At 49.8% G+C, this 17,439-nt stretch overlaps 1 protein-coding gene across 1 annotated transcript; it reads right to left on the reverse strand.

Moving 5' to 3' along the window:
• Positions 1-2,591: 2,591 nt before the first annotated feature.
• LOC117887297 (zinc finger protein RFP-like) lies at positions 2,592-15,827 on the reverse strand. Its single transcript, XM_034789751.1, has 6 exons — positions 15,420-15,827; positions 13,066-13,161; positions 10,215-10,442; positions 9,346-9,368; positions 7,706-7,815; positions 2,592-3,100 (listed from the first exon to the last, which is right to left on the reverse strand). The coding sequence occupies exons 1-6, from the start codon at positions 15,825-15,827 to the stop codon at positions 2,592-2,594; spliced, it is 1,374 nt and encodes a 457-aa protein (XP_034645642.1).
• Positions 15,828-17,439: the final 1,612 nt, after the last annotated feature.

Consider the following 17,439-nt stretch of genomic DNA (forward strand, 5'->3'; position numbering starts at 1 on the left):
TAGATGCAGCATATCACTGAGAAGGAGCAAGGGGTTGGTGTAGTTCCCATTCATTCTAACTCATCTCAGTGGTTACAAACACGCCGGCAAAAAAAGCATTCACACACACACACGCGCATTCCTGGGGTCGGGGTGGATCATAAAAATGTCAAATCCATTTCCTTAATAAATAAATGAAATCCTGAAATAAAATGACCCGAAGAGCTCTATGCAAGCTCCAACGCTTGTCTCTTTCACCAACAGAAGTTGGTCCAATGAAAGATATCCCCTCCCCTGCCTTGTCTCTCTATATAGAATCCTGTGAAATACTCTTCAGCTAGGGAGATTAATAATTTTCTCCACCATCTTCAGGTTGCCACTCCAGTCCCACCATCTCCTCTCCCCTCTCCATGGGGTCCCCAACCATAATCCCATTGCTCGGAGAAATGTGGCCTGTACCACTGATATCAATGGGGTACTCTGAAACCTAATGATGGCATTGTTAATTCTTTCACCCAACAGAAAAACAGCAAACAAATCAATAACTCCCCTTCCCCACAAATGAGCCTTTTTGAGCTATTGAGACACTTTAACACAATCAATTTTGTGAATCCTGAAAAGGTCAAACCCATTTCCTTAAAAAAACTAAAACTTCAAACTTGGAAATGATTCGTTTTCTCCCTTCTCTTCAGGTTCCCCCTTCTTTGGTCTTCTCTCCTCCCTTCCCTACCTCCCCCCACCTCCAATTGCTCTGAGAAATATAGATTCCCCCATTGAGTTCAGTGGGTTTTTAACTCAGACATAAAGATGGGTGTGGTTAGATGTTGGCTGCATGTGTGTGTACTCCCTGTGTGCTGCCCCAGCTCTGCGCAGACAGCCGGCACAGCAGACCTCAAGCGAACCGCCCAATGACCACAAGATCCATTAAGGGATGAACCAGGCCAGGTTTATTGTCGACAAAGCACGGTAATGGCACCTGGCAGACTTTACGAAGATACGAAGACATGTATGCCCGTGACAATAGACAATGGACACAGTTCAGTGAATGGCGGGATTTTCTGTTACCCTCTCGGCTGGACTCTCTCAGAGATACACCTTTATACCCTGATACAAACAAATTATGTACTGCCCCTCTGACATAGTTAGTTACTGCCCCGTGACGTAGCTAGTTATTACCCATTTCCTTGTACATATTGGTTTGATTAAAACATCTTTATTTATTACACTGTCATCCTGACCTTATCTTTTAGGAGGGGTCAGTGTGTTCTTGTTATCCTTGGGGAATGTTTTGGTACCATCCTTGATATCGGGATGTTCTGGTACCACTCTTCTGGAATGTGTTTGGGTGAGTACTCTGCGCCTAGCACGTCTTAGGAATCTGTGTTTCTGCAATGTTAGCTCTGTCCTTGTCAGATTCTGTGAGCTTGCAAGCAGGCGGAGCCTGACGTTTGCTCACAGCCTGACTTTTGCTAACTTTGCTTTATATCAGCAAAGCTTGCCCATTACTTTAGCTCAGGCCTCATACCAGGCCTGTGATACAAGGGCTTATATCTTAGGTTCTCTTCCTACTACACTGGGCATTGTCAATTCTTTCACTGCTGATTGTTTTCACCAAAACCTCCAGCCACACGCCGATCCCTCAATACCAAACAGCCTCTCATCCCACCCCAGGTGCCAATGGCCCAGATCCTCAAACGTATTTAGGTGTGTAACTCCCATTGAAATAGACTCCTATATACCGTTAAGGTCCTGCGCCAAAATCCCCAAATGTCCCCCATCCAGAAACTAAAACCTCCAGCTCCCCCTTAAAAGAATCTCTCCTGTAGCTACGCATTCTCAGCACAAAGATGTTGGGATATTGGAAACTGATCACCTGGGAATAGTGTAAAATAAACACAATGAAATATCTTGCTACACTAACTGCACCATTTAAATCTATTTAAAAACGCCCTTTAAAATTGTCTCTGACGTTGCTGCAAAATTTCCCCTAGAGGCTGCAGAATCACAGGTGACTACGGGCAGCATTTCTTATTCCCTGATCTTGCAAAATCCCTGGGCCTCCAGAATCATAAAGAATTGACAGACAAATGTCGTTTGCTTCGCCTTCACGTCAATCTCTCTGCCATTTTGTCTGGCCAGAAATACGCTCTAGCCTCAGTGTCATGACGTCAGAAGTTAGAGAAACCTATTTTATGGTTGTCACATGAATAGGCTCCAACTTCTATTTTTTCCCGGGGGTGTTTCTGCCCTGAGGCCCCGCCCCCACTCTGCCCCTTCCCCCAAGGCCCATCCTCGCTCTGCCTCTTCTCACCCCTGCTCCGCCCACTCCCCAAAGCCCCGCCTGCCCACCACTCACTGGTTTCTGCCCTCCCCCAAACCCCTCTCCAAGCCACCAAACAGCTGTTTGTTGGCACCGCCATCAGCTGCTTAGCAGAGCCCCCCAATTAGCTAATCAGGGGCATTGCCAAACAGCTGATCGGCCATGCCGCTGAACAGCTGTGGCTGATGGGTGCTGAGCTCCCACTATTTTTTTTCCAGGGGTGCTCCATCCCCGGAGCACCTGTGGAGTCAGCACCTATGATCATATGGGACCATTCCCCTTCACCCCTATCTCAGGGACACAGCCGGAGTGGGGATCCCGCCAAAAAGAAAGGGAAGAGTCTCTCCCCAGTGAAAGAGGCCGGTGGGAAAATGAAGATCAGGAACTTGTTGTCAACATCAAAAAATGCCACCCGCCCCCCTTCATAGTCCAGAGCCACCCGGATTCTCCTGGGGATCGTAGGCAGGGGTAGAATGGTCTCACAGGCGGTGTAAGCCCGGTACTGACCACCCCAGTGACCCACAGCCCAGATCTCCTGCTCAGGGTAATTGCTCATCCGTCCCTTCCTCCTTACAGACTCCCTGGCCACCCCCACCGACCAGATTCCCCCAACGCCCACCTCCACCTCCCAGTAGTGTCTGCCCGAGGCGAACCCGTCACGGCCCAGCACGGAGAGAACGGAATCGAATCGCTCGGGATTGTCGGGCAGATCCTGCTGCTCGTGTCCCCGTCTCACGCCTTTCCCATCCGCAGATAGGACAAGCTGGGGATGAGCCGTGTCTGGATCCAGAGTCACATTCGCTGGGGAGAGAGAATCAGAGCATTAGGGGCAGAGCTCGGCCCTGTCGAAGGAGGGGACCTTTTCTCGCACTCCCCAGCAGCTCCGTCCCACCTGGGTCACTCCCTGATTTTCTGCCTCTCTGTCCTCTCCCAGGCTCTAGGGGTGCTGCTATATCTGCTGCTGTGACTGCTTCTCTCTGCCTCTTCCCCTGCTGCGTCTCCCTGTGGGGGCTGCCCCACTGCCAGCAGCAGGGACACAGCAGGGGAGGCAGCCGCTGTGCCTGTTAGGGAGAGACGCCCCGTCCTCAGCTAGCAAGGAGGAAGCAGCCCAGATCACAGCTCAAACTTCTGTGCAGTGGGGGGGAGGGGGAACCCCTGGGGAAGAACACCCAGCCCACTGCGGAATGGAAGAGAAATAGGGGACGCCAACCGATGGAGAGCTGCCTCTCAGCCCACGTGGCAGACAGGAGGAGGAGAAGGCAGCCAGTGGTGTAGCCCATAGGGCAAGCTTGCCGATATTCACTGTCTGGCTGTGACCAAGTGGGAATGTTCTTAATGTTTTCTCTGAATACTGTGTGAGTGCCTCAGTTTCCCCTATGCCTTTCTTAAGTATCTAGGTGGTGGGATAACGGTGTGTGATTGTTGCAGAGCCCTGAAGGGCCAGTGTGATGCTGTCTGCACAGAGAATGGCCGATATCCCATCTCCTGGCAACTGATGGCCTGGGCCCCTCCCCTGCAAGGTGCCAACTGAAGGTGTTGGAGAACAAAGAGATCAGGTGGCCTCCTGGCTCGGAAAGAGACAAAGGCCAGAGGAGGGGCTGGAGGGGGTTTCAGTTTGGAGCTGGCTGGGGAAACAAAGGGAGGCCCAGCACCGGGGTCTGGGATTCCTAGCCCCCCAAGATGGACCCGAGTGAGGGGTCCTGTTTTCTGTACCCACAAGCTCTGTTTTGGACTGTATTCCTGTTGTCTAATAAACCTTCTCTTTTACTGGATGGCTGAGAGTCACGGTGAATCGCAGGAAGTCGGGGGTGCGGGGCCCTGACTCCCCCACACTCCGTGACACTTGCCTTCACTATATTTAGCTGCTTTCATTATATTCAGCTGTAATGTGAGAAACCTACAGGCCTGTGTACTGTTAATCAGGTGTTCTCAAATTTCATTGCACCGCTACCCTGTTCTGACAACAAAAAATATTATATGACATCAGGAGGGGGGACCGAAGCCTGAGCCCACGCAAGCACTCCTGCCCCAGGCAGAGGGGCCAAAGCCCAAGGGCTTCAGCCCAGGCAGGGGGCCTGTAACCCTGAGCCCCACGACCCAGGGCTGAAGCCCTCGGGCTTTGGCTTCAGCCCCAGGTGGTGGGGCTTGGGCTTGGGCTTTGGCTTTGGCCCTGGGTCCCAGCAAGTCGAAGCCAGCCCTGGTGACCCCATTAAAATCCACTTTGGGATTCCAACCCCCAGTTTGAGAACCGCTGCAGGATTAGCTGAAGCATAAATTAGCATAAGCGTGGTTAAGCAGGTGGTAACCCTTGGCATAGATTAATGGCCTAGCGGTTACCTTTAGATATTGGGAACTAAGGAGAGCTTGCTCAATGGTACGAGTTACAATGTTCCAGTCAATGCTACCGCAAGGAACATCAGAAGAAATAATCGCGAATCCGCTGGAGCAAGGGGTGATGGTATGATCATGGGCTGAAATGGCTGTTACATGTTAACCCAGCATTTCTCAAACTGGGGGTCTGCGAGGGTACTCCAGGGGCCCAGCTGATCAACTCCTCCCCCTCCCTCCCAGTGCCTCCTGCACACCAGGGAACAGCACATGCAGGAGGTGCTGGGAGGGAGCGGGAGGAGCAGGGATGAAGCACGCTCGGGGGAGGAGGTGGGAAAGAGGAGGGGCAGGGGTGGGGCAGGGGCAGAAAGAGATGGGGAGGGGGAGAGGCCTTGGCGGAAGGAGTGGAGTGGTGCGGGGCCTAGGGGGGAGGGGAAGTTTGGGGGTCCTCAAAATTTTTTAAATCAAAATGGGGGTCCTTGGGTTGCTAAAGTTTGAGAACCGCTTTGTTAGCCTATAGATGCCAGAGATGGGGCTGGTCCTGTTGTCTCTTATCACCAGGTCCTCAACCCAGGCTATGAGTATGAAATTCTAGGAGCTTATGCATCGAGTGATACCACAGATAACCCCGGTCCTGTATGATCTCTACCTTGTTATTTGGCTCGAGTCTTTTCTAGCTTTCTCCTTTATTTTCATAAAGGTATCTAAGGTTTTACTTTGCCGCCCGGGTATGAGTCCTTGTCATCCAACTTGAGACTCCCCACAAGATATCAATCTCCGTAGTGTTAGGTCTGATTCTGGGGGAAGACTCTGATCAATTGGCCACCAATCCAAACATGATTAACCTTCCAAAGGGACAGGCAACAGTGGAGAGGTCCTAAAGAGCCAGGGTGAAGGGAGGACCATAAATGGAGACCCCGCAGCCCAGTGGGAAGAGAAAATGAGAGATTCAGGTGATTGAGGGAGGGAAGCAAGTGACCCGGGGGGAACACTGAGGGAGGTTCAAGCCAACAGCACTGAGTCCCATTCAATCAGGGGATTGCACTGCCGGCCCCGTCTCACTCCCATGCCGCGCTTGTCATGTGGGAACAGCAGTTAAGGGGTTAATATTGTAGGATGTTTAAGTCCCCCTCCCCTTTCCTGTTGCCCCCCCCCTCTCTCTCTGTTGGCAGGAGGCTGTTTTGTTTGATCTCAGAGGCTCTTCTGCCATTCAAGCCAGAGCTACAAATGCAAACTAGGAAATATCCCTGTAAAAACTCACCCTTTCTTCCTATGGTATCCACACCCCACGCTAGAGATCTCCCTGCACCGGTCTCTAGTCCCAGAGCCAGAGTGTCTAGAGAGGAGAGATGTCATGCAGTCAACTTTATGCCCAGCTTTCCAATCTGAATTAAACAAGCCCGCTTAATGAGGGAAGGAAAACAGAGAGAGGGAAAGGGGCAGAGATATGGAGAGAAAAAACTTGTTTAGTCAAACCAGATGTACCTTAAACCAAATCAAGAATATCCCAGAAGCATTTTTATGTGACTATATCACTTGTTTCCTTGAAGGATCTCAAAACACCAATACATTCCTAGACTGAACATCAGAGAACCCAGCACAGACTGCAGTTCTCATTGTCTGTTGGCCTGACCCATCAAGCTTTGATCAGCCCCACTTGTTGCTCCCTAATGGTGAGGGGCTGGGCTAACCTAAGCCGGGAGACTTGGTGTAAATCCTCATTTGCTAGGCTAAGTAACGGGAGAGCTTGGCAGGGAGCCAAGAGAGGGCACGCGAGAAGCTTTCCTTCTCTGTGCAGATTTCAAGATGGTCAGCACTAGAACAGCGGCGGTGACCTACCACGGATGCGCCATGTTTTCTTTCCTGCCGGAAGCTAGAAGGGACTTCCTATGCACAAAGTGCAAGGGGGTGGCTGTGCGGGAGGAATAGAACGTCATGATTTTGGAGATGGGGAAACTGAGGCACGGAGAACCGAATTGATTTTTCCAGGGTCGCTCACCAAATCGGTGGAGGAGCTAGAACAAAACCCAGGTCTCCTGACTCCCAGCCCCCAGCTCTATCTCCTTGATCTGTTCCCTCTTTTTCTCTGTTATTAAACCATTGTTTACTGGATCTCTTTCTCCATTCATAAGTAGGGCCCTACCAAATTCATGGTCCATTTTGGTCAATTACACAGTCATGGGATTTAAAAAATCATAAATTTCATGATTTCAGCTATTTAAATCTGAGATTTCACAGTCTTGTAATTGCAGGGGTCCTGACCCAAAAAGGAGTTGGGGGGGAGGTCACAAGGTTATTGTAGGGGCGGTTGCAGCACTGCTACCCTTACTTCTGTGCTGCTGCTGGCAGCGGCGCTGCCTTCAGAGCTGGGCAGCTGGAGAGCGGTGGCTGCTGGCTGGGAATCTAGCTCTGAAAGTAGCACCACCGCCAGCAGCGGCGCAGACGTAAGGATGGCACAGTATGGTATTGCCACCCTTGTTTCTGCGCTGCTGCCTTCAGAGCTGGGCCCTCAGTCAGCAGCCGCCACTCTCCAGCCGCCCAGCTCTGAAGGCAGCAATGCAGAAGTAAGGGTGGCAATACCGCTACCCCCCTAAAATAAACCTTGCGACCCCCCTGCAACTCCCTTTTGGGTCAAGACCCACAATTTGAGAAACACTGGTCTCCCCCATGAAATCTATATAGTATAGGGCAAAAGCACACAAAAGACCTGATTTCACAGGGGGAGACCAGATTTCACGGTCCGTGACTCATTTTTCATGGCCGTGAACTTGATAAGGCCCTATTCATACACAGGATTCAGCCCCTTTGGGATCTCGCACTGCTCCCTTCACCTGGATCCCAAATTTCTCATGATGTAGGAGAAACAAGTAAATATAACATTGAACCATATTCATGTTATTTCATTTCTGAATCCTCGTTCGAAACTTCTTTAGCCCTGGACAGTTCCCACTGCCCGTCCAATGGTCCTCTACTGTACTTTTGCTGGGTTTTACATTGGCCGCTAAGTGGCCAGAGCCCGCCCCCTCTTACAGTTACAGAGACACATCTCGATTCTCTGCCTGCCTCCCCTCTTGGTACCTTTGAATTTCCGCAGGGTCTCCTTTAAGGCAATAGTTTTTTGAGAGAAATCATTGAGTCTCTTTTCCAGCTCAAGAGAAATCCCTGTGGGCTGCTGGAACATCTCGCACCTGGAGAGAGAAAACTCTCTGAAGTGAATTGTATTAATTACATTAATTACTCCTTATTATGCATTACTTAATTGCCTTTTAATATGAAGCTCATGCTAGTCAATGCTGCTGTACTGGGGCCCTTGGAGAATGGATTCCTCTGTGTGTCCTACCCTCACAGAAGGTGACACCGAGGCACTAGCTGTGCATGCTTTCCCCACGGTTATGATCCATCCTTAGGCTACAGAGACTATTAGGCCCAGATCCACAAAGGGATTGAGGCACCTGAGTCCCAGATTTAGGTGGCATTGCAACCCCCTTCATCTGCCACCTAACCCTGTAGGTGCCTAAGCTCACTCAACACCTACCTTTTAGCCACAACCCACAGTCAACCTGTGGAACTCTTTGCCGGAAGATGTTGTGAAGGCCAAGACTATAACAGGGTTCGAAAAAGAACTAGATACATTCATGGAGGATAGATCCATCAATGGCTATTAGTCTGGCTGACAGGGATGGTGTCCCTAGCCTCTGTTTGCCAGAAGCTGGGAATGGGCAACAGGGGATGTCTCACTTGATGATTGCCTGTTCTGTTCATTCCCTCTGGGGCACCTGGGATTGGACACTGTCGGGAGACAGGATACTGGGCTAGATGGGGCATTAGTCTGACCCCGTGTGGCCACTCTTATGTTCTAAAAATGCCATGGGTTCTAAAAATGCCATGTTTCTGCCTCTGGGCACGGGCACTGTTACCTCCCAGTAGGCATCTCCTGCCTATGCTGCAGTGCAATCCTCAAATCGGGGAGGTGTCCCCCCACCTATCTTGCCTGTAGAGGTGCTGAGATGAAAGGCCTCTTATTCCATCCCCAGCATCCTGACACAGCCAGTCCCTTAGAGGTAGAAGCATTGCTTAATTTGTGCCAGGGCTTGCCAGGGCTTAGTGCCAGCACCTCTAGGCTTGGTAGTTCCTAGCCCCGGCACCTTTAGGTTGGCAGTTCATAGCCCCGGCATCTCTAGGCCTGCCAGTTCATATCTTTGGCACCTCTGGGCCTGGCAGTTCATAGCCCCGGCACCTCTAGGCCTGGCAGTTCACAGTCCCGGCACCTCTGGGCTTGGCAGATCATAGCCCCGGCACCTCTAGGCCTGGCAGTTCAGAGCCCCGGCACCTCTGGGCTTGGCAGTTCATAGCCCCGGCACCTCTGGGCCTGGCAGTTCAGAGCCCCAGCACCTCTGGGATTGGCAGTTCACAGTCCCGGCACCTCTAGGCCTGACAGTTCACAGTCCCGGCACCTCTGGGCCTGGCAGTTCATAGCCCCGGCACCTCTGGGCTTGACGCATCAGTTATGAAAGTAAAAAATATGGCTTCTAATTGCCTGAGCCACGGCACTTGTTTCATTACAAAGTAATCACTGGGTGGAAGCTATTTAAAACCACTTAATTAAACTTAACACTGGGAGAATTGTGATTGTGCCCCCTACACCTTGCTGCTGTGCCCCGGGGTTTTAACATGACAAGAGAATGAAAGGCAAGGGAGAGTGAGACGGAGCCATGTACCTGCTCAAGGTGATCCTGATGTCCTAGAAGGGAGAGAAAGAGAGAAAGGAAGTTGATTGCACATGTGAAATGCCAAAGATCCCGCCTGCGGGAAATGAGCTTTCACCCATCAAGTTCCATAGGTTAAAGTCACAACCTACTTCTACATATTTATTAAAGCAGTTAGATCATGGAGTTGGATTTTCCAAAATGGTCCCTAAATCTTCCCCTGGGGATAGGCGGCACGTTCTATTGGGCACAGAGAAACAATCCAGGGTGTTTTCAAAAGGCAAATGTTAATCAGGAAGATTAACATTTCCCGCTCCAATCTCCACCGCCATCTCCACAGCAGATTCCTGGGGTTGGCGCGTGTTATGTTGCCTTAGCAAAATGTTTAGCCTCCTACTTTGGAGGCTGGATTATGGGGTTCATTTGCGGGCTCTGCTGCAGCCTCTCTCTGTGCCTGGCACATTGGGGCCTCTGGAGGCTACTGCAATACAAACAATAAGTTAAATATTTATGGGCTCATTTGGATTTGAACTTCCCTAGGGCACTAGCTGGGTGCAGAGCTCTGGCAAGCAAAGTTGCCACAGGGCTCTGACGCATTCTGCATGCACAGGACAGCCGTAGGCAGCGTCTCACAGAGAACTGGGAGAGCAGGCTACATACCAGGAATATTCCACATCAGAGAAAATGTTGGGGGTAATTTTGGCATCATCCCCTGTGCATCATCCCCAATTTTATGCATCACCCCCTGTGAAAATAGTTCAGGATACTGTGCAGAGGCAACTGGGGTGTCTCTAACAGAAGTGGAGAAAGGCTCTGGCAACGGGGAAAGGCTCCTGCAGCTGCCCACTGCTGGAACCTATCTCCACAGAAAGGAAATTCACCTGCAGGAAATCACTTGCTGGCTGCTGGCACTTCCCCTCCAGCTCACTGATCAGGCTATTAAGAAGGGAAATCTCCATGGGAAATCTGGTGACCGTTTCCTTTTGCCACTTCATAATCCTGTCCAACTCTTCCAGCCGGGCCAGCAGGAGGCGCTCTTGTTCCTCCAGAAACTGGCGGAGCTGCTGAAATTCAAACCCAATTCTCTGCCTCTCCTTTTTGATCTTTTCCTGTAACAGACAGATAGAAATGGGGAATGGGCAGGTAAAGACCCTGCAGAGAGATCAGGGGTATTTCATACAGCCATGTGTCTGCCAAAGGGAAATTTCTCACTACCCCAAAAAGTCATTTCAAGACTTTTTTTGAGACAAACTCCCTATGGATGAGAGAGAGATCTTCCTAAAGCTTCCTTAGTCAGTCCTAATTTATGTTAATAATGTGCAATCTTTAGCATGGATTCATAGATTCCAAGGCCAGAAGAGACCATTGTGATCATCTAGTCTGACCTGTGTAACACAGGCCATAGGATTTTCCAAAACATTTTCTCTTTAATTAGAGCAAATCTTTTTTTTTTTTTTTAAATCCAATCTTGATGGAAAAATTGTCAGTGATTGAGAATCCGCCATGACCCTTGGTAATATTCCAGTGGTTAATTACCCGCACTGTTAGAAATATATGTCTTATTTCCAGTCTGAATTTGTCTAGCTTCAACTTCCAGCCAGAGGATGGTGGTATATTTTTGTCCTCTAGTTTCAAAGAGCTCATTATCAAACATTTGTTTCCCACTTAGGTACTTACACACCGTGATCCAGTCACTTCTGAAGCCTTCTTTATGTTAAGTTAAATAGATGGAGCTCTTTGCATCTATTACTAGAAGGCATGTTTTCTATTCCATTGCTCAGTCTCGTAGCTCTTCTCTGAACCCTCTCCAGTTTATCAACATCCTTTCTGAACTGAGGACACCAGAACTGGACATGGGATTCCAGCAGCGGTTTCACCAGGGCCAAATACAGAGGTAAAATAACCTCTCTACCCCTACTCAAGAGTCCCATGGTTATGCATCCAAGGAGCACATTTTGGCTACAGTGTTGCATGATTAGGATGTTCTCATATCACTGGCTTAGTGAACTCCAGATTCGTCTAGCAGCAGAAAGGGCAGCAGGAGGCAGGACTCAGGTTAACATTCTCTCCCTCTCTGGCTGTGTCTACACTGAAACCGCTACAGTGGCAGCGCTGCAGCTGCGTCGTGCTAGTGCGTCAGTATAGACACTCACTGCAGCAACAGGAGGGGGTCTCCCCAGAGGCAGATCAAGGTCTCCTGGGGCCCTGGGCCGGAGCAAGTGAGGGGGCCCCAATGCCAAAACTGTGGCCCTACCCCACCCCTTCCACCTTCAGTTCCACCCCCGTTCCGCCCCTTCCACCTGCAACCCCGCCCATGACCCCACCCTGTTCCGCCCCTTCCCCTGTGGCCCTGCCCTCGTTCCACCCACGGCCCCTCCCTTGTTCTGCCCCTTCCTCCGTGGCCATGCCCCTGTTCTGCCCACAGTCCCACCCCCATTCCACCCCTTCCACCACAGCCTCCCCCGCCCCCCTCCCCCCCCGGCTTGCTCCTCCTCCCTACTGCAACACCGAGACTGGAGAAGCTCTGCACGGAGGTTGTGGTGGGGAGAGAGAGCTCCTCCCGCCCTGGGGCTGTGGCAGGGGGAGATTTTTCCATGCGGTAATCTGGCACTGGTTCTCCCATTGCTGTGCTAAATCCACCTCCCTGAGAAGCAGTCACTAGGTTGATGGAAGAATTCTATCAACTTAGCACTGTCTACACCAGGGTAGGCCAGCTTAACTATGTCTTTCGGGGGGGGGGGGAAGATTTTTCACATCCTTGAATGACATAGCTGGGTGTCAGTGTAGACCTGGCCCCTCTCTCTCTCTCTCTCTCTCTCACACACACACACACACACACACACACACACACACACACACACACACACACACACTGCACTGGCAGCGACTCCTGGGCAAAGGGAGGTGCGGGAAATTAAAAGCATGACACCAACAAAAAAATCCAATGAGAAAAATTATGATATCAGCACATCGGTCATTTAAAAAACAAATACAAACTGCAGAGACAAATGTTCATGGACACACATGAAAGAGACATCCAGAAACTTCCTATAGGCACTCCCGTGGACAGCGACAATCCGTGCCTGCCACTGGGGAGGGGGTGGGGGGACAGAGTGAGGGCAGCCGGCTTCAGCAGTGTTACTGAGCATGCTCAGTCCATGGGAGCATGCTCAGTACAAATTGTGCAGCAAATCTGGGGGGGCACATGCCCCCCCTATGTGTTGCCTCGGCATGTGGAAATTTAATCACACATGCATCACACTCAGGAGCATGTGGTCACAACAAAACCCAAATACTGTCCCCACACGGAAGCCGTAGAGCGAGAAACACTCTGACACACACACATTTATTGTCTCAGAGGGACACAAACATTCACATCCCAGGCTCTTAAGCTTGGGCTTAAGTTCTATCAGCATAACCACAACGGTCAGGGGTGTGAAAAATTCACACCCCTGAGCAGCATAGTTCAGCCAGCCTAAGTACCCATGTAGCCAGAGCTAGGAAGAACTCTTCCGTTGACCTCTCGGGGAGGTGGATTACCTACGCCAATGGGAGAGCCCCTCCTGTCAGCGTAAGTTGTGTCCACACTGAAGCACTACAGCTGTGCCACGGTGGTGTTTTCAGTGTAGACTAGCCACAACATCTACTAGCCCATATTTAAATTCTAGTCTACACAAGGCCAGCGATACTCACTCAGAGGCAGAAATACCCATCTCTGCTTTGGGCACCTACCAGATACTCCCAGCTCCTCCTCTCACCAGTCAGTTTAAATCCCAGGAGTTTTTCTCTCTCTTCCCTCAGAGCCTGCAGTCGAGCCTTGACTTGCTCCTGAGAAGAGAAAAAGGGTTTGGTGGGATTTCTGTTTTGGGTGGGGGAGGAGTGGATCCAATTCAGATTTCATTTAAATAAACTCTTTACCAGCTACTCTAACTCACGGGGAGAACTTTCTTAATGTCACTTGCATGTAAATTCCCTGGATGGATGGGGCCAAGTCTGCCTCCCATAATTCACTGGGTTTTTCCCCCCCCAGTCAGTAATGCAGGTCTGTATAATCTACACAAACCAAGAGCTCTGAATACCCTGCTTAGCAGTCAGGCAGTCTGTGGAGCAAGGAGTGGGTTATTGCTTTGTTGGGTATGAAATTAATGACACAAAAGAAGAATAAAAGGACCTTAGTCAACTTTATTTCAAATAGACCAGCTTCAGAAAGGGACTTGCAACATCTTCCAGACTACCCGCCGGATCAGCGGATAGCGATCGATCTATCAGGGATCGATATATCGCATCTCGTCTAGACGCAATATATCGATCCCCGAACACACTCCCATTGATTCCGGACCTCACCAGGGCGAGTGGCGGTAGCAGAGTCGATGGGGGAACCGTGGACGTCGATCCCACGCCATGAGGACAAGAGGTAAATTGATCTAAGATACGTGACTTCAGCTATGCTATTCCCGTAGCTGAAGTTGCGTATCTTACATCGACACCCCCCCCCCGCTCAGTGTAGACCAGCCCTAAAGGGCTTATCTATGCTAGAATCCTAGAGCAGCACAGCTGTACCAATGTTGACCAGCTGTTTGGGGGGCCAGGGGCAAGAGGGAGGGGCCATGAGGGAGGGGGCAGGGCAGGGCAGGAGGGGTGGAGTGGAGCAGGGGTGGAGCACCCACTAGGGAAAAAAAAGACAGCACCTGTGACTCCACTCCTGGAGCCGCAGTAGCTATATCAGCAGGAGAGCGGGCGACTCCACACCCCCAAACGACTTAAGTTATATTGAAGTAAGCGCTAGTGTAGACCTGCCCTACATAGCTTTGTGAATCCAGATCAATGTGTCCAGGCCCTCAAGGATATGGTGTTGGAGAGAATTATTAGATGACAAAAAGACAAAATAACTCAAATCCTGTTTTCAAACAAAAAATATTCCTTAAGATTGAAAGCATAGATCAGTAACGTAAGGGTAAAAAGTCTTTATAAGAACATTGCAGTTGCTAGCAAAATACATCCATTAAAAAGCCAGGGAATTAGGAGTCAGTGTTAAACTGGATACTCAGAGTACAAGAATTGGAGAAATATATTACCTTATTGGGAGTGAAATATGTGGCATAGAGCAAGGAGTAATATATTACTCCAGTCAGTTTTAGTCACAACGGGTTCAGTGCCCGAGGAATGTAATTTCAGGGTGAAATAGCCCTGATCCTGCGACACACACATGCTTAACGTACTACTCTGAGTAGCCTCACTGACATGGTAATATAAATTTAAGCATGTGCATAAGGACTTATCTAGACTTGCCAGTCATTGCGGGTGTGAATTTAAAGCACAGTACGTGTGTGGACACTTTTACTCCAAAACAACAGTGATGTATTCCTATTCAGCTTAATCCACTTTACAGGAGCAAGGGCACTCTTGCTCCAAAATAAAAGTTGATCAGGAATTTCTCCATGTAATGGACAAGCCCTAATTAGTGTTTGGAAGACTGCGACCTTTGATGCAAAAGAGCACATTCATTTAGGTCTAATTCCCAGACTATACAGCATTTTCTTAAATGTTAGGTGCACAGATCAGTAACTTAACAGCACAACCCCTTGCAGGAACACTTGTTAGCAAATTGAATGAATGAGACGTTAGGCGCTCAGGTTCCACTAGAAAAAAAAAACAGTTATGAGGAGCACAGGTCAAAAATTTTGTGGCTAAGGCTTTGCTCCTCAAAGATACCTAGGCTCTCAATTTCCAGTGATTTCAATGGAATCCAGAAATCTAAAGCCCTCTGAAGCTCTGGGCCAAAATTCCATGCAAGAACTCTGTTGTGAGCATAGAATCATAGAATGTCAGGGTTGGAAGGGACCTCAAGAGGTCATCTAGTCCAACCCCCTGCTCAAAGCAGAAATCGACCATCAGTAACGCAGGAAATGAGGAGTTCAAGTTAAACTGGAAAGAAACCCAAACGTTTAGTCTAGAAATTGCCCAGCGAAGGGCCCAAATTACACTAGGCTTTACTGAACTCCTGCCATTTTGATATTGAAAAGGCAACCAACCAAAAACATAAAAGAGGCATCAATAGAGACTCTGGAGAGAGAGAGATTCCCTACCTTGTACTTCTGGGCAGCCTCCTCTATGGGAACCACAGCGTGAGCTCCGTGCGCCCAGGACTCTCTGCAGACCAAACAGATTAATTGTTGTTCCTCCTCACAGAAGAGTTTCAGAGGCTCCCTGTGTTTCTCGCACACTTGCTCCGCTTCTGGCTCTTTTGTTGGAGGCAACTTCAGCTGTTTCACTAGCTCCACCATGTTCGCCAGCTCCCTGTTGAGCCTGAAGTTTCTCTGCTGGGCGGTCTGTCTGCACTGCGGGCAGGAGAAGTTTGTAGCCAGTTCGGCCCAGCACTGAGTGATGCAGGCTCGGCAGAAGTTGTGCCCGCAGTGTATAGACACCGGGTCTTGGAAATACTCCAAACAGATGGAACAAGAAGCTTCCTCTTGGAGTTTTTCCACAGTAGCCATGGCTCTCTCCGTGAGGACAAGTGTGACAGCAGGTTAGTTTCACATCACTTCCCTTTGAGTGCATCCTGACAGCATTTCTTCTCCTGAAGCCGGCTCATTTGCTGGGCTGGAATGAGCCCCATCTAGTTTCAGCCCCTGAGGCCCTGGAGAGCAATGTGACCCTCCCCATGCAGGGAACAACGCTACTTAATTCCCAGGTTAAAAAAAAACTCTTTGAAACCGCAATTAAGAGAATGCATCTCTCTGCTACTGAAGGGCAGAACGGTGAAATCCGGCCCCCAAATGTCAATAAATGAATGTAATGTAATCATTTATTTAAATCCAGACACAGTAAGAAAAATTATTGGTGGTTAGGAGTTAGATTTCACCTAATCTCACTGGAGCTTTTTAAGAGCAGGTTAGACAAACACCTGTCAGGGATGGTCTAGATAATACTTAGTCCTGCTATGAGGGCAGGGGACTGGACTAGATGACCTCTCAAGGTCCCTTCCAGTTCTATGATTCTATGATTACCAAGAAGGGAAGCGCTGTCCCTGTCTGTCTTTATCCCCTGCTGATCTCCCACCTTTGCACCATCCAAATTGCATTTATGTTATTTATTGATATTCCTGTAGCTCCTAGACCTGCCCCAGTCAGGCTCAGAGTCCTGTTGTGCTGCAGGCCAGACAAACTTGTAATAAAAGCCCAGATCCTCAGGTATTTAGCCTCCATTGGAAGTTAGGAGACTAAATACATTTCAGGACCTGGGTCAAAGCAAAACTCCTTCTTCCGTATTCATTAACATTCCCATGATTTCCTGGAGGGGGGAAAGGAGTGGATGCTGCAGACAGAGACGTAGATCGACCATGGCAGACCATTAAAGGCAAGGCAAACTGTGCTACCAGAGCAACAAGCAATCAAAAAAAAAAATCAGAAACTGAGGCCTGGTCTGCACTAGGGAATTCAGTCCATATAACGACATCGCTCAGGGGATGTGAAAAATCCACCCCCCTGAGTGACACAGGTAAACCAACCTAGCCCCCAGTGTAGAGAGCACGGTGTCGACGGGAGAATTCCATAGCTACCGCCTCTCTGGGAAGGTGGAGAAGTCTTCCCGTCAGCAACGGTAGCGTCTTCACTGAAGCGCTACAGTGGCACCGCGGCAGCATTTTAAGCGTAGACCTGCCCTCAGTGGGAGGAGACGGGGATGGTTGGAGTTTTAAGACCATCCCCACCCTGAGAACCCTTTGGTTTAGGTTGACCAGTCAGACGATGGGTGGGGGAAGGGGATACAGGAGACAAAACAGAGCAGGAAGTCGGTGCCCTGACGTTTCGTCTGTTTGTCTGCAGGTTGTTGTGATTGTTTTATCTATGGACCTTTCCAGTGAGGGACAGAAGCGGCTTAAGCTCCCTAAAAGTGGCCGGGGGGGTACTGGTGCCCATGACCCTGGCCCCTGTGCCGCCCCTCCCACCCAAGGCCCCGCCCCCACTCCGTCCTCCCCGAAGACTCCACCCCCACCCCATCTCTTCTCCCAAAATAAGGAAGATAATACAAGTACTTTGTGGGACTCCAGGGCTTGTGTCAGCCAAAGGCTTTTCATTCATGGATAATTAGGGCAAAGAGGTTCTGCAG

This window comes from Trachemys scripta, chromosome 14 (genome assembly GCF_013100865.1).
Source record: "Trachemys scripta elegans isolate TJP31775 chromosome 14, CAS_Tse_1.0, whole genome shotgun sequence".
In the NCBI taxonomy this organism is placed as follows: Eukaryota; Metazoa; Chordata; order Testudines; family Emydidae; genus Trachemys; species Trachemys scripta.

What these genes read in the sequence shown, in the direction of transcription:
- LOC117887297 (XM_034789751.1), bottom strand. Translation starts at nt 15,827, where the DNA reads ATGGCTACTGTGGAAAAACTCCAAGAGGAAGCTTCTTGTTCCATCTGT. An exon ending in AGGCTGCCCAGAAGTACAAG is followed by an intron (nt 13,162 to 15,419) that starts GTAGGGAATCTC and finishes TTCTCTTCTCAG; the next exon opens with GAGCAAGTCAAGGCTCGACT. An exon ending in ATCAGGATCACCTTGAGCAG is followed by an intron (nt 7,816 to 9,345) that starts GTACATGGCTCC and finishes TTCTCTCTCCAG; the next exon opens with GTGCGAGATGTTCCAGCAGC.